General features: G+C 50.3%; 1 protein-coding gene across 3 annotated transcripts; it reads left to right on the forward strand.

The window, feature by feature from the left end:
* The first annotated feature begins 5,154 nt into the window (after window positions 1–5,154).
* On the forward strand, window positions 5,155–18,799 carry SLC6A16 (solute carrier family 6 member 16). 3 transcript variants are annotated; one of them, XM_038752606.1, is made up of 14 exons: window positions 5,155–5,241; window positions 7,664–7,769; window positions 9,112–9,398; window positions 9,609–9,766; window positions 9,868–9,994; window positions 11,170–11,345; window positions 11,664–11,774; window positions 11,881–12,122; window positions 12,266–12,455; window positions 12,887–13,088; window positions 13,626–13,785; window positions 15,675–15,837; window positions 18,019–18,248; window positions 18,632–18,711. In XM_038752606.1, the coding sequence occupies exons 3-13, from the start codon at window positions 9,212–9,214 to the stop codon at window positions 18,226–18,228; spliced, it is 1,926 nt and encodes a 641-aa protein (XP_038608534.1). In that variant the 5' UTR covers window positions 5,155–5,241; window positions 7,664–7,769; window positions 9,112–9,211; the 3' UTR covers window positions 18,229–18,248; window positions 18,632–18,711. The 3 variants fall into 3 exon arrangements, with proteins under 3 accessions (XP_038608534.1, XP_038608532.1, XP_038608533.1); XM_038752604.1 differs by having other exon boundaries at window positions 18,019–18,799; XM_038752605.1 differs by lacking the exon at window positions 7,664–7,769 and having other exon boundaries at window positions 5,208–5,241; window positions 18,019–18,799.
* The last annotated feature ends 5,512 nt before the right edge of the window (window positions 18,800–24,311 follow it).

Below are 24,311 nucleotides of genomic sequence, written 5' to 3' on the forward strand. Positions count from 1 at the left end.
GTCAAGCAAAAAGTCCTCACCAGCAGCTTAAAAGCCCTCAATCAACTCCTTCCCCACAGTTTACCGTCAATCTTTTCCCACTACACTCTGGTTTGTACAGCTACATTCCTCTCAAATAATCAATCGATAATATTTTTTGAGTGCTTGCTGTGTGCAGGGCACTGTGATAATAATCTCTTGGGGGAGTACAGTGGAACAGAGTTGGTAGAAACGTTCCTGGCCTACAATGAACTTACAGTCTAGAGGGGGAGACAGACATTAATATAAATAAATTATGGATAAGCGTTGTGGGGCTGAAGGAGGGGTGAATAAAGGGTCCAAATCCAAATGCAAGGGCAGCACAAAGGGGAATAGGAGGTGAGGAAATGAGGGACTAGTCTCTTGGAGGAGATGTGCCTTCAATAAGGCTTTGAAGGTGAGAGAGAGTGATCTAGTGTCAGCTATGAAGAGGGAGGGTGTTCCAGGAGAGGCAGGACGTGGGCATGAGATGGGTGGGGAGATAGGTGAGATAGGGGTACAGTGAGTAGATTGGTGTTAGAGCAGAGAAGTGAGCAGACAGGGTTGTAGAAGGAAATCAGAGAGATGAGATTAGAGGGGGCAAGTAATCGAATGCTTTAAAACGAATGTTAAGAAGTTTCTGTTTGATGTGGAGGTGGATGAGCAACCTCTGGAGGTTTTTGAGGAGTGGAGAAAGATGGGTTGAACTCTTTTTATTATAATAATAATAATAATGGCATTTATTAAGTGCTTACTACGTGCAAAGCACAGTTCTAAGTGCTGGGGCGGTTACAAGGTAATCAGGTTGTCCCACGGGGGGCTCACACTTTCACAGTTTTAGAAAAATGATCCGGGCAGCAGAGTAAAGTTTGGACTGGAGCAGGGAAAGGCAGGGAGAGGGGAGGTCAGCAAGGAGGCTGATGCAGTAATAAATAAAGGTAGGATAGGATAAGTGCTTGGATCGCTGGAGTAGCGGTTTGGATAGAGAGGAAAGGATGAGTTTTAGTCATGTTGTGAAGGTTGAACTGACGGGATTTGGTGACAGATGGAACATGTGGGTTGAATGAAAGGAGATGAGTTGAGGATCACACCAAGGTTACAGAACTGTGAGACAGGGAGGATGGTGATGCTGTCTACAGGGATGGGAAAGTCACGAGGAGGACGGGACTTAGGTGGGAAGATAAAGGAGTTCTGTTTTGGACATGTTAAATTTGAGGTGTCGAGACATCCAAATAGAGATGTCCTGAAGGTGGGAGGAAATATGAGACTACAGAGAAGGAGAAAGTTCAGGCTGGAGAAATAGTTTTGGGAATCCTCTGCATAGAGATGGTAGTTGAAGCCATGGGAGCGAATGAGTTTTTCAAGGGAGTGGGTATAGATGGAAAATAGAAGGGGGACCCAAAACCCAAAACTAAGCCTCTAGGGATCCTCACAGTTAGGGGGTGGGAAGCAATGGTGGAGTTTGGAAAAGAGACTGAGAATGGAACAGACAAGAGGGTTAAGAGGAAGACCAGGAGGGCCAAGGCTAGATAATGTTTCCAGGAAAAGGGGGTGGTCACCTGTAAAATGAATTAGTGTGGGCTAGTGGATAGAGCATGGGCGTGGGAGTCAGAAGGACCCGGGTTCTAGCTCAGTTCCTCCAGTTATCTGCTGTGTGACCTTGGGCAAGTCTCTTCACTTCTCTGTGGCTCAGTTCCCTCATCTGTAAAATGGAGATTAAGACTGCGAGCCCCATGTGGGCCTAGGACTGTGTCCAACCTGATTAGCCTGTATCTAACCCATGGTTAGTACTGTGCCTGGTGCATAGTAAGCACTTCACAACTACTATAAAAAAAGGGGGGACTCAATACCCATTTTCTCTCCCTCTTGGACTGTGAACCCACGTGGAACATAGACTGTGTCCCACCCCGTTAGCTTGTATCCACCCCAGCGCTTAGTACAGTGCCTGGTACAGAGTAAGTGCTTAACAAATACCACAGTTATTATAATAAGAGCCTAACAAATACCACAGTTATTATTATTAGGCCATTCCCTGATTAGTCCCTCACCTCCTCACCCTTTATTATTTTATATATTTAGCCTTATATATTTATTACTTTATATATTTAGACTGTGAGCCCACTGTTGGGTAGGGACTGTCTCTATATGTTGCCAACTTGTACTTCCCAAGCGCTTAGTACAGTGCTCTGCACACAGTAAGCGCTCAATAAATACGATTGATTGATTGATATACTTTATATATATATAAAGTAAGCGCTTAAGAAATACCACTATATATATATATATAGCGCTTACTATGTGCCAAGCACTGTCCAAAGGCAACACTTTGGAAGCCCTGGAGACCCTGCTGATTAAGGGGCCACAGAAAACACCATCGCACCCCCTGGCCGACTACCATTACACAGGTGAACCAACTACGAGGGGGTTGGGCTCTGCTTCCTGGGACCTTAACAATAATAATAATAATGATGGCATTTATTAAGCACTTACTATGTGCAAAGCACTGTTCTAAGCGCTGGGGAGGTTACGAGGTGATCAGGTTGTCCCACGGGGGGCTCACAGAGAAGTGAAGTGACTTACCCAAAGTCACACAGCTGACAATTGGCAGAGCCGGAAACTGAACCCATGACCTCTGACTCCAAAGCCCGTGCTCTTCCCACTGAGCCATGCTGCTTCTCTGCCCTACTGAGAGCTCACCTCCTCCAGGAGGCCTTCCCAGACTGAGCCCCCTCCTTCCTCTCCCCCTCCTCCCCCTCCCCATCCCCCCCACCTTACCTCCTTCACCTCCCAGCAGCACTTGTGTATATATACGTATATACATATATATATGATTGTACATATTTATTACCTATTCATTTGTACATATTTATTCTATTTATTTTATTTTGTTAATATGTTTTGTTTTGTTGTCTGTCTCCCCCTTCTAGACTGTGAGCCCGCTGTTGGGTAGGGACTGTCTCTATATGTTGCCCTGCACACAGTACACAGTACTGCACACAGTAAGCGCTCAATAAATACGATTGAATGAATGAATGTTCTAAGCTCTGAGGAGGATACAAGGTGATCAGGTTGTCCCACGGAGGGCTCACAGTCTTCATCCCCACTTTACAGATGAGGTAACTGAGGCCCAGATATATACATATATATATGTATATAAGTGCTTAAGAAATACCACTATATATACATATATAGGCCCAGATATATAAGAAATATATATTTATTTATATATATTATTATATATAAATGTATATACACTTTATTTTATAAAATATTATATATTTTAACATATAAATATATATTTATAAATACATACATATTTAGAAATATATAAATATGTATTTATAAATATATAAATATATCATATATTTATGTATTTATGAGTATATAAATATTTATTTATAAATGTATAAACATATTATATATATTTATAAATATATATTTATAGAATTTATATTTATATATTTTATATATGTATGTATACTTACATATATAAAAGTGCTTACTATGTGCCAAGCACTGTTCTAAGCGCTGGGGAGGATACAAGGTGATCAGGTTGTCCCACGTGGGTCTCCCAGTCTTCATCCCCATTTTACAGATGCAGTCACTGAGACCCAGAGAAGTGAAGTGACTTGCCCAAAGTCACCCAGCTGACAATTGACGGAGCAGGGATGGATTTATTTCCTGTTATGCCAAATTCAGTGTGGACATTTTTTCTCAAATAATCTGGCTAATAAAGCTTAGTTTAGTCTCCTTCAATCTACTGGAAATTTACCCAAGGATTAAAATTTGGGAAAAGACTTTATTGCAAGAATGAATAGTTATTTGGGCTGGAGAGCCACATAAAGAGATGTATGCTGTTGAATTCTTCACTTTTAAATTCTTTGGTATTCACAAAACCCTATTAGTAAACATGGGACTAGGAGGGAGAACATTTACTGTATAATGAGCCTTTCATAGTTTGTTTTAAGCCATTTACAACATTGACATGCACGCTAGCTATTGGCATTCTTATGGGCAGTGATTTTATGTATATGTATACAAACACACACAACTTTTTACTCTATTTATTTTACTTGTACATATCTATTCTATTTATTTTATTTTGTTACTATGTTTGGTTTTGTTCTCTGTCTCCCCCTTCTAGACTGTGAGCCCGCTGTTGGGCAGGGACCGTCTCTCTATGTTGCCAACTTGTACTTCCCAAGCGCTTAGTACAGTGCTCTGCACACAGTAAGCGCTCAATAAATACGATCGATTGATTGACTGATTGATTCCCCCGGGGCCTGGAATGCCCTCCCTCTGCCCTTCCGCCAAGCTAGCTCTCTTCTTCCCTTCAAGGCCCTACTGAGAGCTCACCTCCTCCAGGAGGCCTTCCCACACTCAGCCCCTTCCTTCCTCTCCCCCTCGACCCCCTCTCCATCCCCCCCATCTTACCTCCTTCCCTTCCCCACAGCACCTGTCTATATGTATCATCATCAATCGTATTTATTGAGCGCTTACTGTGTGCAGAGCACTGTACTAAGCGCTTGGGAAGTACAAATTGGCAACATATAGAGACAGTCCCTGCCCACCAGTGGGCTCACAGTCTAAAAGGGGGAGAAAGAGATATGTATATATGTTTGTACAGATTTATTACTCTATTTATTTATTTATTTTACTTGTACCTATCTATCCTATCTATTTGATTTTGTTAGTGTGTTTGGTTTTGTTCTCTGTCTCCCCCTTCTAGACTGTGAGCCCGCTGTTGGGTAGGGACTGTCTATGCTGCCAGCTTGTACATCCCAAGCGCTTAGTCCAGTGCTCTGCACACAGTAAGCGCTCAATAAATACGATTGATTGATTTGAACCCCTGACCTCCAAGCCCGGGCCCTTTCCACAACGCCACGCTGTTTCTCTAGTCACCATAGGTACGATTGATTGACAGCGCATCACAAATACCCCCTTTTTTTAAAAAAGGTCTCCTCCCATTGGCTCCCGCCTGGGCCCTTGGCCCCGCCCATCGGGGGAAGCCGCGCTTCCATTGGCTCCCCATCTTCTCGCGCCCCCCCCCCCCTTAGGAACGGAAAAAAACGGGTTAATGAGGGAGGGGGCGGGGCCCGGCCACTGGAAGCCACGTCCCCTTCGGGGCTGATGCAACTGGCCACCTCACTGCATCAACTGGCCACCTCACTGCATCCCCTGGCCACCTCACTGCATCCCCTGGCCACCTCACTGCATCCCCTGGCCACTCTGCGCTGGAAGAGGGTGAGAAGGAGTCCCCAGACTGAGCCCCCTCCCCATCCCCCCCGCCTTACCTCCTTCCCCTCCCCACAGCACCTGTATATAGGTCTGTCCAGATTTATTACTCTATGGATTTGACTTGGACGTATTTACTATTCTGTTTATTTTATTGTGTTAATATGTTTTGTTGGCTGTCTCCCCCTTCTAGACTGTGAGCCTCCTCCTCCAGGAGACCTTCCCAGACTGAGCCCCCTCCTTCCTCTCCCCCTCCATCCCCCCCGCCTTACCTCCATCCCCTCCCCACAGCACCTGTATATATGTCTGTCCAGATTTGTTACTCTATGGATTTGACTTGGACGTATTTTCTATTCTATTTATTTTATTGTGTTGATATGTTTTGTTTTGTTGGCTGTCTCCCCCTTCTAGACTGTGAGCCTCCTCCTCCAGGAGGCCTTCCCAGACTGAGCCCCCTCCTTCCTCTCCCCCTCCATCCCCCCCACCTTACCTCCTTCCCCTCCCCACAGCACCTGTATATATGTCTGTCCAGATTTATTACTCTATGGATTTGACTTGGACGTATTTACTATTCTATTTATTTTATTGTGTTAATATGTTTTGTTGTCTGTCTCCCCCTTCTAGACTGTGAGCCTCCTCCTCCAGGAGGCCTTCCCAGACTGAGCCCCCTTTTCATCATCATCATCATCAATCGTATTTATTGAGCGCTTACTGTGTGCAGAGCACTGTATTAAGCGCTTGGGAAGTACAAGTTGGCAACATATAGAGACAGTCCCTACCCAACAGCGGGCTCACAGTCCTCTCCTCCTCCCCATCCCCCCCGCCTTACCTCCTTCCCCTCCCCACAGCACCTGTATATATGTTTGTCCAGGTTTATTACTCTATGGATTTTACTTGGACATATTTACTATTCTATTTATTTTATTAATATGTTTTGTTGTCTGTCTCCCCCTTCTAGACTGTGAGCCTCCTCCTCCAGGAGGCCTTCCCAGACTGAGCCCCCTCCTTCCTCTCCCCCTCTATCCCCCCCACCGCCTTACCTCTTTCCCTTCCCCACAGCACCTGTATATATGTATATATGTTTGTACGGATTTATTACTCTATTTTACTTGTACATATCTATTCTATTTATTTTATTTTGTTAATATGTTTGGTTCTGTTCTCTGTCTCCTCCTTCTAGACTGTGAGCCCACTGTTGGGTAGGGACCGTCTCTATATGTTGCCAACTTGGACTTCCCAAGCGCTTAGTACAGTGCTCTGCACACAGTAAGCGCTCAATACGATTGATTGATTGATTGAGCCCGCTGTTGGGTCTATATGTTGCCAACTTGTAATAATAATAATAATAATAATGGTATTTCTTAAGGGCTTACTAGGTGCAAAGCACCGTTCTCGGCACTGGGGAGGTTACAAGGTGATCAGGTTGTCCCACGTTGGGGCTCACGGTTTTAATCCCCATTTTACAGATGAGGGAACTGAGGCACCGAGAATGATGATGATGATGGTATTTTTTAAGTGCTTACTATGTGCAAAGCACTGTTCTAAGCGCTGGGCATTGTTCTAAGCGCTGGAAGTGAAGTGACTTGTGCAAAGTCACACAGCTGACAACTGGTGGAGCCAGGATTTCAACTTCTACTTTCCAAGCGCTTAGTACAGTGCTCTGCACACAGTAAGCACTCAATAAATACGATTGAATGAATGAATGAGTCCTACTCGCCCCTGGGACCCAGAGGTCCGGGACCCCCAGCTTCCCCTACACACGCACCCAGCCGGCGTCCCGAGTGGGGCTGTTACCCCCCAGGACCTGCTGATGGGCAGGACTAGAGAGGGGAGTGGGAGATGAGGCCCGTCAGGGAGCGGGGTGCCATTCTGGACCCAATGGGTCGGGGGGCGGTAATAATAATAATCATGATGGCATTTATTAAGTGCTTACTATGTGCAAAGCACTGTTGGGCAGAGGGGTCAGGAAGAAATTCTCTTCAGGGACCCCCCCTCGTCCCTTGGGAGTGCGGTTCTGGACCAACTGGGTCGGGGGGCAGTAATAATAATCATGATGGCATTTATTAAGCGCTTATTATGTGCAAAGCACTATTGGGCAGAGGGCTCAGGAAGAACTTCTCTTCAGGGACCCCCCTCGTCCCTTGGGGGTGCAGTTCTGGACCAACTGGGTCGGGGGGTGGTAATAATAATAATCATGATGGCATTTATTAAGCGCTCACTATGTGCAAAGCACTGTTGGGCAGAGGGGTCAGGAAGAAATTTTCTTCAGGGACCCCCTCATCCCTTGGGGTTCTGGACCAACTGGGTCGGGGGCAGTAGTCCGGATGGCAGAGGGGGTCAGGAAGAAATTCTCTTCAGGGGCCTCCCTCGACCCCTGGCCCTTTCCCAGCCCTGCCGCCTCCCCCATCCTGCGGCCCTGACTTTGTTGCAGGTCCTCGGAGCCCCAGGAGACCCATCGAGGCCGCCTCGTGAGGGAACCGGGAACGGATCTGTCCAACTGCAACGTGTCCTGTTCCAAATTGCAAGCGGGCATCCAGGTCCGGGGCAGGGGAGGGAGCATTGTCCAAGTCTCGGTGCTCGGTTCGAGATCCTACACGCTTGTGCGCTTGGGTGGGCGTGAAGGTGCTGTCCGTTCGAGGTTTGGGGGACCTGACTTCCTCTGGGCCTCTTCGTTCCGGGCTCAGGCTAGAGACGGGGGTCTTGGAACGGCCCCAGGTCCGTCCGGCCTCTGTGGGAGGGGTCTGACCTCTGCTCCTGGACAAGCCAGGCTGACCCAAACCGGCCCTGGGGTGTTTGGGGTTCCTCGGTTCCCCGAGGAAAGCCAGAAGCAAGGATGAGAATTAGACACACGGGGCCTATAGCCTCAGAAAACGTTGGAAGGAATTGGTATGGAATACCCTAGGGTTGAATTCCAAGAAGCAATCGAGTTGAGCTAAAGTGCAATCTAGGCTAAGGCTAAAGGAGCAGTTTGGGGGCTTTTAAAGTCCCCAAAGTCAATCAATCAATCGTATTTATTGAGTGCTTATTGAGTGCACTGTATTAAGCACTTTGGAGAGTACAATAGAACAGAGTTGGCAGAGACGTTCCCTGCCCACCACGAGCTTACAGTCTGGGGGTGGGGGTGGGGGCGCAGGCATTAATCTAAATAAATAAATAATATAATAAATAAGCTCTATGGATACACTACCAGAACGATTGCAGATGGAGTTGGGGCATTCTGGGACAGGTGTACCCATGGAGTCGCTATGGGTCAGAGACGACTCGACAGCATAAGACAAGATAAGACATAAATGCCGTGGGGCTGAGGGAGGGGTGAATAAAGGGACCAAATCCAAGTACAAGGGTGACGGGAGTGTGAGAAGAGGAAATGAGGGCTTAGTTGGGGGAGGCCTCTTGGGGGAGATGTGCCTTCAAATAAGGCTTTAAAAGTAAGGAGAGTGATCTAGTGTCGGCTGTGAAGAGGGAGGGCATTCCAGGCCAGAGTCAGGTTGTGGATGAGGTACAGTGAGTAAGTTGGCGTTAGAGGAGCAAAGTGTGTGGGCTGGGTTGTAAAAGGAGAGCAGCGAGGTGACTTTAAGGAGTTTCTGTTTGATGGGGAGGTGGGGATTCTTGAGAAATGGGGGAAAGTCCTAAAAACTTGAAAAATGTGAACACTGAGTCAGGAGGAGGCCTACGTCTGCTGTTTCTTTCTGCACAGAAGTGCCTCCTGCACTCTTGATTTGGTCTGGTTCTCTCTATCCATGGCCTGGGAAGAGGGAGGTCTCCTTCTGGATTTTTCTAGCCAGCCCTCTTTGTTCCCCACGTCTGCGAGTCCTCTTGGATCTACGGTCCTCGGCTCAGTTCTAGAAACCTCCATTTTTTCTGGATTTCTCATTCCAGGTGTCCCCGGCCACCCGAGGGGGTCCGTGTACCCGGGCCGGGGTCCGGCCGTCTCCTCTGGGACTGGGGTCCGCCCTCCCCCCACACTTCCGTTGCCCAGATGGAGATGGAGGAGAGGCCAGAGGCCGCCAACGGGGAGGCCGGTGAGGAGGAGGAGGAGGGCAAGGCTCCCGTTACCCGCCCGGCCTGGGCCAACAAAACCGAGTACATCCTGGCTCAGGTCGGGTTCTCCGTGGGGCTGGGGAATGTCTGGAGGTTCCCGTATCTGTGTCATCAGAATGGAGGCGGTAAGGCCTGGACGCCTGGGTCCTTGCTGGGGGAGGTGGTTGGGGGTGCGACGGAGCCTGGGTCTTGGCGGGGATGGGGGAGGGTTGGGGGCCTGGGGCCTGAGGCTCCGAATCCCCTGAGGAGAGGGCAGGTGTAGGATGGGGAAGGAGGGAGCTGGAGACTGGCGGGGGCAGGACTCCTGGGCCCCTGAAGCTCCCTCTTCCCCCTAGGCACCTTTCTGCTTCTGTACATGCTTCTCCTGACCTTCATTGGTATCCCACTGCTCTTCATGGAGATGGCGGCGGGCCAGGACCTGCGGCAGGGCAGCATCGGCGTCTGGAAACGCATCAGCCCGCGCCTCGGGGGCGTGGGCTATGCCAGCTGTGTGGTGAGCCCCTCTCCCGCCGCGGCCCTCGCCCCCTGCCCCAACTCCGGCCTCTGCTCCCTGGCCCTGCCCCTCACCGCCCCCGACGATCACCCTCCCCATAGGTGTGTGGCTTCGTTGGCCTCTACTACAACGTGATCCTCGCCTGGAGCCTCTTTTACCTGAGCCATTCGTTCCAGGCCCCGCTGCCCTGGGAGACCTGCCCACTCCTACCCAATAGCACCAATGCCGGTGAGAGGGCAGGGATGAGACTAGGGGGAGGGAGGGCCAGCAGCCAAGAGACGGCCTGACTCTCCCAAGCACCTAGGAAAATCAAAGCAATGATGTAAATTGGGAAGCAGCATGGCCTACTAATAATAATAATGGCATTTATTAAGTGCTTACTATGTGAAAAGCACTGTTCTAAGTGCTGGGGAGGTTACAAGGTGATCAGATTTTCCCCTGGGAGGCTCACAGTCTTAATCCCCATTTTACGGATCAGGGAACTGAGGGACAGAGAAGTTAAGTGACTTGCCCAAAGTCACACAGCTGGCAATTGGCGGAGCCGGGATTTGAACCCATGATCTCTGACTCCACAGCATGTGCTCACTCCACTGAGCCACGCTGCTAGTGGAAAGCACTCAGATCTGGGAGTCAGAAGGACCTGGGTTCTAATCCTGGCTCTCACTTGTCAGGGCAAGTCGTTTCACTTCTCTGTCTGCCTCAGTTACCTCATCTGTAAAACGGAGGTTAAGACTGTGAGCCCCATGTGGGACATAGACTGTGTCCAACCTGATTCCCTTATTTCTACCCCAGTGCTTAGAACAGTGCCTGGCACACAGTAAGCACATAACAAATACCCTTAAAAAAATAAATAAAGTTCTTACTGTGCACACTGCCTAAGTGTTTAGACACATTCCCTGCCCACAAAGAGCTTGCAGTCTAAAGGGGGAGACAGACATTCAAATAAATGACAGATAAGGACCTGAGTGCCATGGGGTTGCCAGCTGGTTGGATATCAACTGCTTTAAAGGGTAGAGATCCATTCATTCATTCAAACGTATTTATTGAGCTCTTATTGTGTGCAGAGCACTGCACTAAGTGCTTGGGAGAGTACAATTCAACAAGTAGAGACAATCCCTGCCCACAACGAGCTTACAGTCTAGAGGAGGGGAGGGAGACATCAGTACAAATAAATTACAGATAGATACCTAAGAGCTGTGGCACTGGGAGAGGGGAAGAGCAAGTTAATAGGTGATGCAGAGGAGAGAGAGAGATGGGAGAGTCAAAGAAGGGGCAGGAGAGGGTGGGAGAGTGATGCTCTGCCTAAAGGAGGAGTTCAGTAAATACTCTCGATGGATGGAGAGGAGGGAGGAGGTCAGGGTCTCCCCCGACCTCCCAACTCCTCCTGCTTCCCCCCATCACAGTGCCTGAGTGTGATCACTCCTCCCCGACTACGTATTTCTGGTACCGGAAAACTCTGGAGGTCACTGGCTCCATCGGGGAGAGCGGTGGCCTTGTCCTGGCTCTCTCCCTTGCGCTCCTGGCCGCCTGGTTCTTGGTCTGTGGGGCCATGATTCGTGGGATCAAGTCCTCTGGGAAGGTAACCTCTCTCCTGGCACCACCCCTCCGAAGCCTGTTGTCCCCCTGCCCCGACTCCTCCAGACTCCCGTGACCTTTCCCTTCCCTAGTGGTCTCCCCGGTGACCCTAGTGACCTCCCCCCGTCGTCTCCCTGTTGACTCCACTGAGGTCTTCCCGTTGACTCCGGCGACCTTGTCCCGTGGTCTCCCCAGTGACTCCGTGATGGCCAGGGACCCTCTGTGTCCCATTTCCCTCCTCACTCCCCAGATGCCCCCTGCTCCACCTCCCTGTCTTCTACCTCACTGAATGCCCTGCCTGCCCTCGGGCTCCCCTTCCCAGGTGTTGTATTTCTCCACGCTGTTCCCCTACCTGGTGCTGCTGTGCCTGCTGATCCGGGGGTTGCTGCTTGACGGGGCTACCGCCGGCCTGAAGCACATGCTGCAAACTCAGGTCAGGCTCTGCTCCCCAGAGACCCCTGGGACCCCATAAAGGAGAGGGGCGGGCCCCCCTGCTCCCCTCCCACCTCGGCCTCACTCTGTCTACTTGCGCCCCGCAGCCCTCAGCTCTGCTGTCCATCCCGGTGTGGCGTCGGGCGGGCACCCAGGTTTTCTTCGCGCTGGGCCTGGGCTTCGGCAGCGTCGTGGCCTTCGCCTCCTATACGCGCCGGGAAAACAACTGTGCCCGCGACGCCTGGATGGTGGCCTATATCAACTTGGCCACGTCCCTGCTGGCCACTCTCGTGGTCTACTCCGTCTTGGGTTTTCGAGCCATGACCCTGACCCGCCGCTGTGCCATCCGGTGAGGATGCTGGGGGGCTTGGGGGGTGGAGGCGGGCCGGGAGCGAAGTTCCCGGTCGGGGGCTGGGCGGAATGCCGTCCGGGAAGACGCCCGGCCCGCCAGCCCCAGCCGACCCCTTCTGGTCTGCTCTTCTGCCTCCCCAGGAATGCGGAGGCTCTGGTGCAGCTCACCGCAGGGAATCTGCTGCCCTCTGAGGCTCTGCCCCCTACCAACCTGTCGGACCTGCCAGCCACCACATTCAACCGCTGGTTCCGAGCACTGCACCCGGACCTGGCCGCCCAGCTCCACCAGTTCAACATGTCTTCCTGCAGCCTGGAGGAAGAGCTGAACAAAGTGAGGGCCAAACCCAAGCCCCCAGAGCCCCCCCCCCCCCCCTCCCCGCCTCTCGGAGGCAGGAGCGGTGGCTCCAGGGACCCAACCTCCCTTGCCCAGAAGCCCCGCATCTCTCAGGCACTGACTCTGACGCCAATTTGTACTTCCCAAGCGCTTAGTACAGTGCTCTGCACATAGTAAGCGCTCAATAAATACGATTGATGATGACTCCGATGCCCAGAATCCCCTGCAGGGTCCCACAGCCCCCGCCTCTTGCCCCGGTGCTTCTGCGATCCGAGTCCTCTGGGGCCGGGGACCTGGAGGGAAGCAAGGGAGGAGTGAGGGACCAGTCAGACGGGGCTTCCCTCAGTCTTTCCTTTGCGCGCTTCTGACTCCCCGTACATCTCTCCTGTCTCTTCCTGGGTCTTCTCCTGGGGTCCCTCCCCACCTAGGGTGTGGAAGGCCCAGGCTTGGCCTTTGTGGTGTTCACTGAGGCTCTGACGCTCTTCCCCGGCGCCCCGTTCTGGGCAGTGCTCTTCTTCCTGATGCTGCTGAACCTGGGGCTGAGCACCATGCTGGGCACCTTGCAGGGCATCCTCACCCCCCTGCAGGACGCCTTCCACTTGCTGCGCTCCCGCCGGACCCTGCTCACCAGTATGTGGGGTCGGGGGGGCCCCGGGGTGAGGGGAGAGAGGGGACCCGGCCTCCTTGAGCCCCCCTCATAATGATGAGGGTGGTACTTGGGCCGAGCCCAGCGCTAAGTTAACGGGGAAATGACAAGAGAAACAGGTTGGGCAGAGTTCCTGCCCCACTTGGGGCTCACGGTCTAATGTGGGGAGAGAACTGGTATTGCATCCCCATTTTATAGAGGAGGAAACTGAGGCCCAGAGAAGTTTGGTGACTTGCCCAAGGTCACGTGGTGAGCAAGTGACCCCTAGGGTCGTGCTCTTTGAGGCCACAACTCCCACAGCCCCCTTGGCCCTCAGAACCCCTCCAGCGTGCGAGGGCTGTGGATCCCAGAATTCCTCTAAGGCAGCCAAATAGAGCCCTATTGCCCCAGATGTCCAGAATTCCTTGAGGCCACAGGGACCGGCCCTCCCAGAATTCCTTGGTCCCAGAAACTTTATCTCCCTTCAGCCTTTGAGATCTTGGTCTGATCTTGCCCCCCCATTTTCCTTACCTCTTCTGCAGTTGGCGCCTGTTTGCTGGGCTTCCTGGGTGGCCTCCTCTTCACCCAGGGCTCGGGCAGCTACTTCCTGGCCATGTTCGATGACTATTCGGCCACCTTGCCTCTCATCGCCGTGGTGGTCTGCGAGAACATGGCCGTGGCCTGGGTCTACGGAGCCGACCGGTGAGACGGACATAGGTCCCTCCCCTGCGTGCTTTTCCTTAGCAGCTGGCGGAATCTGACCCCCGCCACCCTCCGAGGACTGAGATTCTTATCCCAGTCCTGGAAGACTGGACCAGAAGATGGTTGGGGGAGGTAACAGGTTACTATCCCCGCCTCCCCCTACCCAAGAGCTATGATTCCCATGAGCCCCTGGGGAAGGATCTAGTCATGCATAAATCAGATTTCCGTAGCCCAACCTAACACCGCTTGATTATTCATTCGGTCGTATTTATTGAGCGCTTATTGTGTGCAGAGCACTGTGCTGCGTGAACAATAAGCAGACACATCATGAAGGGATTTGACAGGATGAACATGGAATTGTAATCTGCCAGATCCCTTAGTTACAGGATGAGGTGACACCCATTGAGTCTTGGAGATGATATGTTCCAAACAGCCCCAGGAAAACAGCTTTTTCAATTCATTCATTCACTCGTATTTGTTGAGCACTTACTGTGTGCACAGCACTGTACTAAGCGCTTGGGAAGTACAAGTTGGCAACATATAGAGACGGTCCCGACCCAACAGCGGGCTTACAGTGAACAGCTTCACCCAGAGAGTGGTACATGGGAATTTATCTCCCAGCCCCCAGCCCACCCCCGGCAAGAAACAAGAGTAGGCCCAAAACCAGTTGGTATGAATTCATGAACGGACAGTTCCCAAGTAGAAGTAGAGAAGACAAGTTAGGGATGCCGGATGGTCTATCCCTAACCGATCAATCAATCAATCGATTAAATGGATTTATTAATAATTGTGGTTTTTGTCAGGCACTCACTATGTGCCAAGCACTGAACTCAGTGCTGGGGTAGATCCAAGATATTCAGGTTCCATATGGGCAGTCTAAGTAGGAAGAACAAATGAAGGGACTGAGGCACAGAGAAGGTAAATGACTTGCCCAAGGTCCTACAGCAGCATGGGGCCAAATAGAAATTAGAACCCAGGTCCTCAGACTCCCGGGCCTGTGCTATTTCCACTAGGCCATACTAGTGGAAAGCATTTACTATGCAAGAGCATTGTACCAAGCGCTCGGGAGAAGGCAATAGAGCACAAAGGCATCTGCCCTCGAGGGACTTACGAGCTAACCTCCGACATTAAAATAAATTATCCACAAACCATTAGGAGGGTGTCAAGGAAAAGCAGCTGTTGCCCTTGCCCTACAGATAGGCCTCAGAAATGCTGTATTGGATCAGTCCAGGTGTCCATCAGTCTAGATCCTGTCTCCAGAATGAGCAAGCATCGTGCTGGAGGGACACTGAGATAATAATAATAATAATAATGATGGCATTTGTTAAGCGCTTACTATGTGCAAAGCACTGTTCTGAGCGCTGGTGGGGGGGGATACAAGGTGATCACGTTGTCCCACATGGGGCTCACAGTCTTAATCCCCATTTTACAGATGAGGTAACTGAGGCTCAGAGAAGTTGTGACGTGCCCAAGGTCTCACAGCAGACGTGGTGGAGCCGGGATTCAAACCCACGACCTCTGACTCCCAAGCCCAGGCTCTTTCCACCGAGCCACGCTGCTTCTTTAATAAGCGCTCATAGTGAGCGCTTAACAAATACCACAATTATTGTGACTGCCTGGGCTGCTGGAACTCGTGGTCCCAGAGAGTGCCCAGGATCTCCCGTGTGTGTGTGCAGGGTGGTGGCCAAAGATGGTGCGTTTGCTCAGATCCTGTCTCTTCCAATAATAATGATGGCATTTGTTAAGTGCTTACTATGTGCAGAGCACTGCCAAGAGACATGGCATCAGTTAGGCAGAGACCCTGCCCTCTTGGGAAGGAGAGACGGCTTCCTGTGGTCCCGGGGGAGCACTGAGCCCACCCTGCCTTCCTGCCTCCCTTCTCCCTGCAGGTTCCTGGCGGACATCGAGGTCATGCTGGGGCACCGGCCCTGGCCCGGCTACCGGTTTTTGTGGCGCTACGTGACGCTGGTGGGCATGGTCGGGCTGCTGTTGGCCAGCATGGTGCAGATATGTCTGCAGGTCCCCACCTATCGTGCCTGGGATGCCCAGAAGGTGAGCTCTCTCATTCATTCATTCATTCATTCTCGGGTCTCTCCCCACTTCAATCCATACTTCATGCTGCTGCCCGGATTATCTTTGTCCAGAAACGCTCTGGGCATATTACTCCCCTCCTCAAAAATCTCCAGTGGCTACCAATCAATCTGCGCATCAGGCAGAAACTCCTCACCCTGGGCTTCCAGGCTGTCCATCCATCCCCTCGCCCCCTCCTACCTCACCTCCCTTCTGTCCTTCTCCAGCCCAGCCCGCACCCTCCGCTCCTCCGCCGCTGACCTCCTCACCGTACCTCGCTCTCGCCTGTCCCGCCATCGACCTCCGGCCCATGTCATCCCCCGGGCCTGGAATGCCCTCCCTCCGCCCATCCGCCAAGCTAGCTCTCTTCCTCCCTTCAAGGCCCTGCTGAGAGCTCACCTCCTCCAGGAGGCCTTCCCAGACTGAGCCCCTTCTTTCCTCTCCCCCTCGTCCCCCTCTCCATCCTCCCGTCTTACCTCCTTCCCTTCCCCACAGCACCTGTATATATGTATATATGGTTGTACATATTTATTACTCTATTTATTTATTTATTTATTTATTTTACTTGTACATTTCTATCCTATTTATTTTATTTTGTTGGTATGTTTGGTTCTGTTCTCTGTCTCCCCCTTTTAGACTGTGAGCCCACTGTTGGGTAGGGACTGTCTCTATGTGTTGCAAATTTGTACTTCCCAAGCGCTTAGTACAGTGCTCTGCATTCATTCATTCATTCATTCAATCATATTTATTGAGCGCTTACTGTGTGCAGAGCACTGGACTAAGCGCTTGGGAAGTACAAGTCGGCAACATCTAGAGACGGTCCCTACCCGACAGCGGGCTCACAGGCTAGAAGGGGGAGACAGACAACAAAACATGTGGACAGGTGTGAAGTCATCAGAATAAATAGAGATAAAGCTAGATGCACATCATTAACAGAATAAATAGAATGGTAAATATGTACAAGTAAAATAGAGTAATAAATCTGTACAAACGTATATACAGGTGCTGTGGGGAGGGGAAGGAAGTAGGGCGGAGGGGATGGGAAGGAGGAGAGGATAAAGGGGGCTCAGTCTGGGAAGGCCTCCAGTAGGGCTTTGAAGGGAGGAAGAGAGCTCGCCACCTCCAATATTCATTCATTCAATCGTATTTATTGAGCGCTTTCTGTGTGCAGAGCACTGTACTAAGTGCTTGGGAGAGTACAGTATAATAATAATAATGGCATTTGTTAAGCGCTTACTATGTGCAAAGCACTGTTCTAAGCGCTGGGGGGGGATACAAGGCGATCAGGTTGTCCCACGTGGGGCTCACAGTCTTAATCCCCATTTTACAGATGAGGTAACTGAGGCTCAGAGAAGTTAAGTGACTTGCCCAAGGTCACACAGCAGACATGTGGTGGAGCTGGGATTCAAACCCATGACCTCTGACTCCAAAGCCCGGGCTCTTTCCACTGTGCCATGCTGCTTCCCAAACACATTCCCTGCCCACAGTGAACTGACAGTCTAGAGGGGGAGACGGTCATTAATAGAAATCAGTAAATTACCGCTATGGACATAAGTGCTTTAGGGTTGTTAAGTGCTTACTATGTGCCAAGCACTGTATTAAGCGCTAGGATAGATACAGTGTATATATACAGACTGGACACTGCCCCTGGCCCATGTGGCGCTCACAGTCTAAGTAGGAGGGGAACAGGCATTGAATCCCCATTTCACAGATGAGAAGCAGCGTGGCTCAGTGGAAAGAGCGTGGGCTTTGGCGTCAGAGGTCATGGGTTCAAACCCCGGCTCCGCCAACTGTCAGCTGTGTGACTTTGGGCAAGTCACTTCACTTCTCTGGTCCTCAGTTACCTCATCTGTAAAATGGGGATGAAGACTGTGAGCCCCCCGTGGGACATCCTGATCACCTTGTAACCTCCCCAGCGTTTAGAACAGTGCTTTGCACATACTAAGAGCTTAATAAATGCCATCATTATTATTATTATGAGGAAACCAAGGCCCAGAGGAGGTGAGTCGCTTGCCCTCGTCACACGGCAGGCAGGTGGTGGAGCCAGGATGAGGATCCCGATCCTCTGCTTCCCAGGCCCGGGCTCTTTCCACTAGGCCACGCCCTCCCCTCTGTTAATCCCTGTGCCCACGCTATTCCAGCTCCCAACTCTCCTCTCCACAGGCTCACGAGGTGGACCTCCCCTACCCACCCTGGGCTCTGGCCATGCTCATCATCCTCATCGTCTTGGCCATCCTGCCCATTCCCACCGCCCTCCTGCACCGACTCTACCAGGAATACCAGGCCCAGAAAGGAATCTCGCCCAGGGAACTTGTCCCTGCCCCTGAGGACGATGGCCCTGCCAACGGTTATGTGCCCGTGAGGACGGAGTAGGGGCAGAGATGGAGGCCAAGGTGGACACAGGACGGACCCTCCCCCTCCACGCTTCATCTAGGGGGCAGGGGCTTCAGATGCTTGGGCTCTCATCCTCTCACCCCCCTGCCCTCTCCCCACCCGCCCCCCCCCCCACCATCCTTTCATCCCCTTCATGCCACACAAACACACCCATATCATCCTCGTCCTCTTGTCCCACTCCGCACTGCACACACACACCATCCTCTCATTCCCCTCCACCACCGCCCCCCGCCGTAACGCCATCCTCTCATCCCCGCCCCTGTATCCCCGCACACACATACACACCTCCCTCCCTGGGCTCCCTCTGGAACCAGGGCAGCAAGGAGAGGAGACGAATTTGCCCAACAACAGATGACAACATTGAATTCTGCCCCTCCGATAGCCTCTCTGGCCACTGAAGGACAAGCGGCCGGGCACCCGGTGCCATCATCACATTCCGCAAGGTGGACGATTCGGCCGGCGACCAGTGACGACGGAGTCATCAGATTCCACTAAGTGGATACCCTGCCTACCAACCTCCGCCGTCCTCAGCTCCAACGGGTATCTCATCTGGCCAGTGACGTTATAAATTTCCACCAGGTGGAAAATCCTCCCGGAGACCATTCATTGGCAAACTGGTCCTCCGATCCCAGCGAGCCTCTCTCTGCCCCAGTCCAGATCACATCCTTCCTTCTATTTATAAGGCAGGGAGGTTGCTAAGAGGCTTTTTTAGAAACTCCTGGAGAGGGTGGGGTGGGGAAATCGTTACCAAACACTCCAGTGGGGACGATGGAAGGAAGGGACTAAGTCTTTCCAGCTCCACACAGCTGCCTCCTCACGACTGGCCTCCATCAGCCAAGAGCCCCCTGTGGGGGTAACCCATGGTGCTAAATGACAAATAAACCAATTCGTTGGGTGGATATTGTGCGTAATCAATTAATTGTATTTATTGAGCGCTTACTAGGTGCAGAGCACAACTAAGTGCTTGGGAGAGTACTGGGCAAGAGAATTAACAGACCTGTCCCCTGACCATAATGAACTCACAGTCTAGAGCAGGGAGACAGACGGTAATATGAACAGGTCTCTTCCCCTTTGTGGCTCATCATCATCATCATCAATCGCATTTATTGAGCGCTTACTATGTGCAGAGCACTGTACTAAGCGCTTGGGAAGTACAAATTGGCAACATATAGAGACAGTCCCTACCCAACAGTGGGCTCACAGTCTAGAAGGGGGAGACAGAGAACAAAACCAAACATACTAACAAAATAGAATAAATAGAATAGATATGTACAAGTAAAATAAATAGAGTAATAAATATGTACAAACATATATACACCCTTCCCAACACACGCACATCCACTCAGGGACCCCAGTGTAACAAATAATGGTATTTGGTACCTTGTTTATTGTATTTGTTAAGCACTTGCTATATGCCAGGCACTATAGTGAGCGCCGGAGTGATTACTATAGGCTAATCCCTAGGCTAAAACTTGGTGTAGATAACCAATTAAATTAACCCGGGCTTTGGAGTCAGAGGTCATCGGTTCAAATCCTGGCTCCGCCACTTGTCATCATCATCAATCATCAATCGTATTTATTGAGCGCTTACTATGTGCAGAGCACTGTACTAAGCGCTTGGGAAGTACAAATTGGCAACATGCAGAGACTGTCCCTACCCAACAGTGGGCTCACAGTCTAGAAGGGGGAGACAGAGAACAAAACCATACATACTAACAAAATAGAATAAATAGAATAGATATGTACAAGTAAAATAAAGAAATAGAGTAATAAATATGTACAAACATATATGCACCCTTCCCAACACATGCACACCCACTCAGGGACCCCAGTGTAACAAATAATGGTATTTGGTACCTTGTTTATTGTATTTGTTAAGCACTTACTATATGCCAGGCACTATAGTGAGCGCCGGAGTGATTACTATAGGCTAATCCCTGGGCTAAAACTTGGTGTAGATAACCAATTAAATTAATCCGGGCTTTGGAGTCAGAGGTCATCGGTTCAAATCCTGGCTCCGCCACTTGTCATCATCATCAATCATCAATCGTATTTACTGAGCGCTTACTATGTGCAGAGCACTGTACTAAGCGCTTGGGAAGTACAAATTGGCAACATATAGAGACAGTCCCTACCCAACAGTGGGCTCACAGTCTAAAAGGGGGAGACAGAGAACAAAACCAAACATACTAACAAAATAGAATAAATAGAATAGATATGTACAAGTAAAATAAATAAATGAGTAATAAATATGTACAAACATATATACACCCTTCCCAACACACGCACATCCACTCAGGGACCCCAGTGTAATAAATAATGGTATTCGGTACCTTGTTTATTGTATTTGTTAAGCACTTACTATATGCCAGGCACTATAGTGAGCGCCGGAGTGATTACTATAGGCTAATCCCTGGGCTAAAACTTGGTGTAGATAACCAATTAAATTAACCCGGGCTTTGGAGTCAGAGGTCATCGGTTCAAATCCCAGCTCTGCCACTTGTCAGCTGTGTGACTTTGGGCAAGTCACTTCACTTCTCTGGGCCTCAGTTCCCTCATCTGTATAATGGGGATTAAGACTGTGAGCCCCCCGTGGGACAACCTGATCACCTTGTAAACTCCCCAGCGCTTAGAACAGTGCTTTGCACATAGTAAGTGTGTAATAAATGCCATCAAAAAAATAATTAAATGCACTTTGACTTACATGGGACCCACAATCCGAGTAGGAGGGAAAACAGGCATTAAATCCTCATTTTACAGATGAGGTAGGTGAAGCATGGAGGCGTGAAGGAGGCAGACGGCAGAGACCGGATACGAATCGCCATTCAAGGAAGCAGCGTGGCTAAGTGGAAAAAGCTTGGGAGTCAGAGGTCGTGAAGCAGTGTGGTTTAGTGGAAGGAGCCAGGGCTTGGGAGTCAGAGGTCGTGGGTTCTAATCCCAGCTCCATCACTTATCAGCTTTCTGACTTTGGGCAAGTCACTTCACTTCTCTGTGCCTCAGTTCCCTCATCTGTAAAATGGGGATTAAGACTGTGAGCCCCATGTGGGACAACCTGATCACCTTGTATCCCCCCAGCACTTAGAACAGTGCTTTGCACATAGTAAGCGCTTAACAAATACCATCATTATTATTATTATTATAGTAAGCGCTTAACAAATGCCTATATTATTATTATTATTAATCCCGATTCCACCACTTATGAGCTGTGTGAGTTGGGGCAAGTCACTTCACTTCTCTGTGCCTCAGTTCCCTCATCTGTAAAATGGGGATTAAGACCGTGAGCCCCACGTCGGACAACTGATAACCTTGTATCTATCCCAGTGCTTAGAACGGTGCTTGGCACACAGTAAGCGCTTAACAAATACCATCGTCATCATCAATCCAGACCTCTTAACTCCCATGTCTTTGCTCTTTCCACTAGACCATGCTCATCCGTTCCTGCTACAGTTCTAATAATAATAATAATAATAATGGTATTTGTTAAGCACTTACTATGTACCAAGCACTATTTTAAGCACTGGGGGAGATACAAGGTAATCAGGCGGTCCCACGTGGGGCTCACGGTCTTCTTCCCAGTTTTACAGATGAGGTCACTGAGGCACAGAGAAGTTAAGTGGCTTGCCTAAGGTCACAGAGCACAAAGAATAATAATAATGATGGCATTTGTTAAGCGCTTACTATGTGTCAAGCACTGTTCTAAGTGCTGGGGGTAGGGGGGGTGTACAAGGGAATCAGGTTGTTCCAGGGGGGCTCACAGTCTTCATCCCCATTTGACAGATGAGGTAACTGAGGTCCAGAGGAGTGAAGTGACTTGCCCAAAGTCACACAGCTGACAAGTGGTGGAGCTGGGATTAGAACCCACGACCTCTGACTCCCAAGCCCTGGCTCTTTCCACTAAACCATGCTGCTTCTGTTTCTGGTGGGATTTTTTTTGCTTCACAAAACCCTGTTCCCCTTCTTATATTAATAGCACTTTTTGTAAATAAGATGCAAAGTAATATGCAAAGACCCCGTCCCTGTCACGAGTCAATGGGCGAAGGATTAAAGGCGCAAATCATGGCTCAGTGGAAAGAGCCCGGGCTTGGGAGGAGTCAGAGGCCATGGGTTCTAATCCCAGCTCCGTCACTTGTCAGCTGTGTTACCTTGAGGAAGTCACTTCACTCCTCTGGACCTCAGTTACCTCATCTGTCAAATGGGGATGAAGACTGTGAGCCCCCCTGGGACAACCTGATTCCCTTGTAATAATAATAATAATAATAATGATGGCATTTATTAAGCGCTTACTATGTGCAAAGCACTGTTCTAAGCGCTGGGGAGGTTACAAGGTGATCAGGTTGTCCCATGGAGGGCTCACAGTCTTCATCCCCATTTTACAGATGAGGTAACTGAGGCCCAGAGAAGTTAAGTGACTTGCCCAAAGTCACACAGCTGACAATTGGTGGAGCCGGGATTTGAACCCACGACCTCTGACTCCAAAGCCCGCGATCTTTCCACTGAGCCACGCTGCTTCTCTACCCCCCCACCCCCGCAGCACTTAGTGTCTCACACAGTAAGCACTTAACAAATGCCATCATTATTATTATTCTTTGTGCCTCAATTCTCTCATCTGTCAAATGGGGATGAGGACTGAGCCCCACGTGGGACAACCTGATTCCCTTGTATCCCCCCGGCTCTTAGAACAGTGCTTGGCACATAGTAAGCGCTTATCAAATACCATCATTATTATTATTCTTTGTGCCTCAGTTCCCTCATCTGTCAAATGGGGATTAAGATTGTGAGCCCCACGTGGGACAACCTGATTCCCTTGTATCCCCCCAGCGCTTAGAACAGTGCTTTGTGCATATTAAGTGCTTAACAAATGCCATCATTATAGCGTGGCTCAGAGGATAGAGCCCGGGCTTTGGAATCAGTGGTCATGGGTTCAAATCCCAGCTCTGCCACTTGTCAGCTGTGTGACTTTGGGCAAGTCACTTCACTTCTCTGGGCCTCAGTTCCCTCATCTGTCAAATGGGGATGAAGACTGTGAGCCCCACATGAGACAACCTGATCACCTTGCAACCTCCCCAGCGCTTAGACCAGTGCTTTGCACGTAGTAAGCGCTTAATAAATGCCATCATTATTATTATTATAGGGAGGGGGCTGGGTCACCTGGGGGTTTCGGAGTCACGTGATAGTTTTTGCGGCGGGTGCCGCGCCCGGACCGGTGGTCACGTGGTGCAGGTGAGTTGGCGCTTGTCACGTGACGGGGGAGGCGGGCGAGGGAGGGGTCTGAGGTCACGTGACGGTGGGTGTGACTGCGGCGTCCGCGATCACGTGACGAGAGTATCACTCAATCAATCAATCGTATTTATTGAGCGCTTACTGTGTGCAGAGCACTGGACTAAGCGCTTGGGAAGTCCAAGCTGGCAACATATAGAGACAGTCCCTATCCAACAGTGGGCTCACAGTCTAGAAGGGGGAGACAGAGAACAAAACCAAACATACTAATAAAATAAATAGAATAGATATGTACAAGTAAAATAAATAGAGTAATAAACATGTACAAACATATATACCTATATACAGGTGTTGTGGGGAAGGGAAGGAGGTAAGACGGGGGGGATGGAGACGGACGAGGGGGAGAGGAAGGAGGGGGCTCAGTGTGGGAAGGCCTCTTGGAGGAGGTGAGCTCTCAGCAGGGCCTTGAGAAGGGAGGAAGAGAGCTAGCTTGGCGGATGGGCAGAGGGAGGGCATTCCAGGCCCGGGGGAGGACGTGGGCCTGGGGTCGATGGCGGGACAGGCGAGAACGAGGCCTAACGGTGATTATGAATGTATGACGGAGAGTATGAATGCGGCGTCCGCGGTCACATGACGAGAGTATATATATGTCTGTATGTTTGTACGTATTTATTACTCTATTTTGTTTGTACATATTTATTCCATTTATTTTATTCTGTTAATGTCTTGTTTTGTTGTCTGTCTCCCCCTTCTAGGCTGTGAGCCCGCTGTTGGGTAGGGACCGTCCCTAGATGTTGCCAACTTGGACTTCCCAAGCCCTTCGTCCAGTGCTCTGCACGCAGTAA

This window comes from Tachyglossus aculeatus, chromosome 10 (genome assembly GCF_015852505.1).
Source record: "Tachyglossus aculeatus isolate mTacAcu1 chromosome 10, mTacAcu1.pri, whole genome shotgun sequence".
Classification (NCBI taxonomy): Eukaryota; Metazoa; Chordata; class Mammalia; order Monotremata; family Tachyglossidae; genus Tachyglossus; species Tachyglossus aculeatus.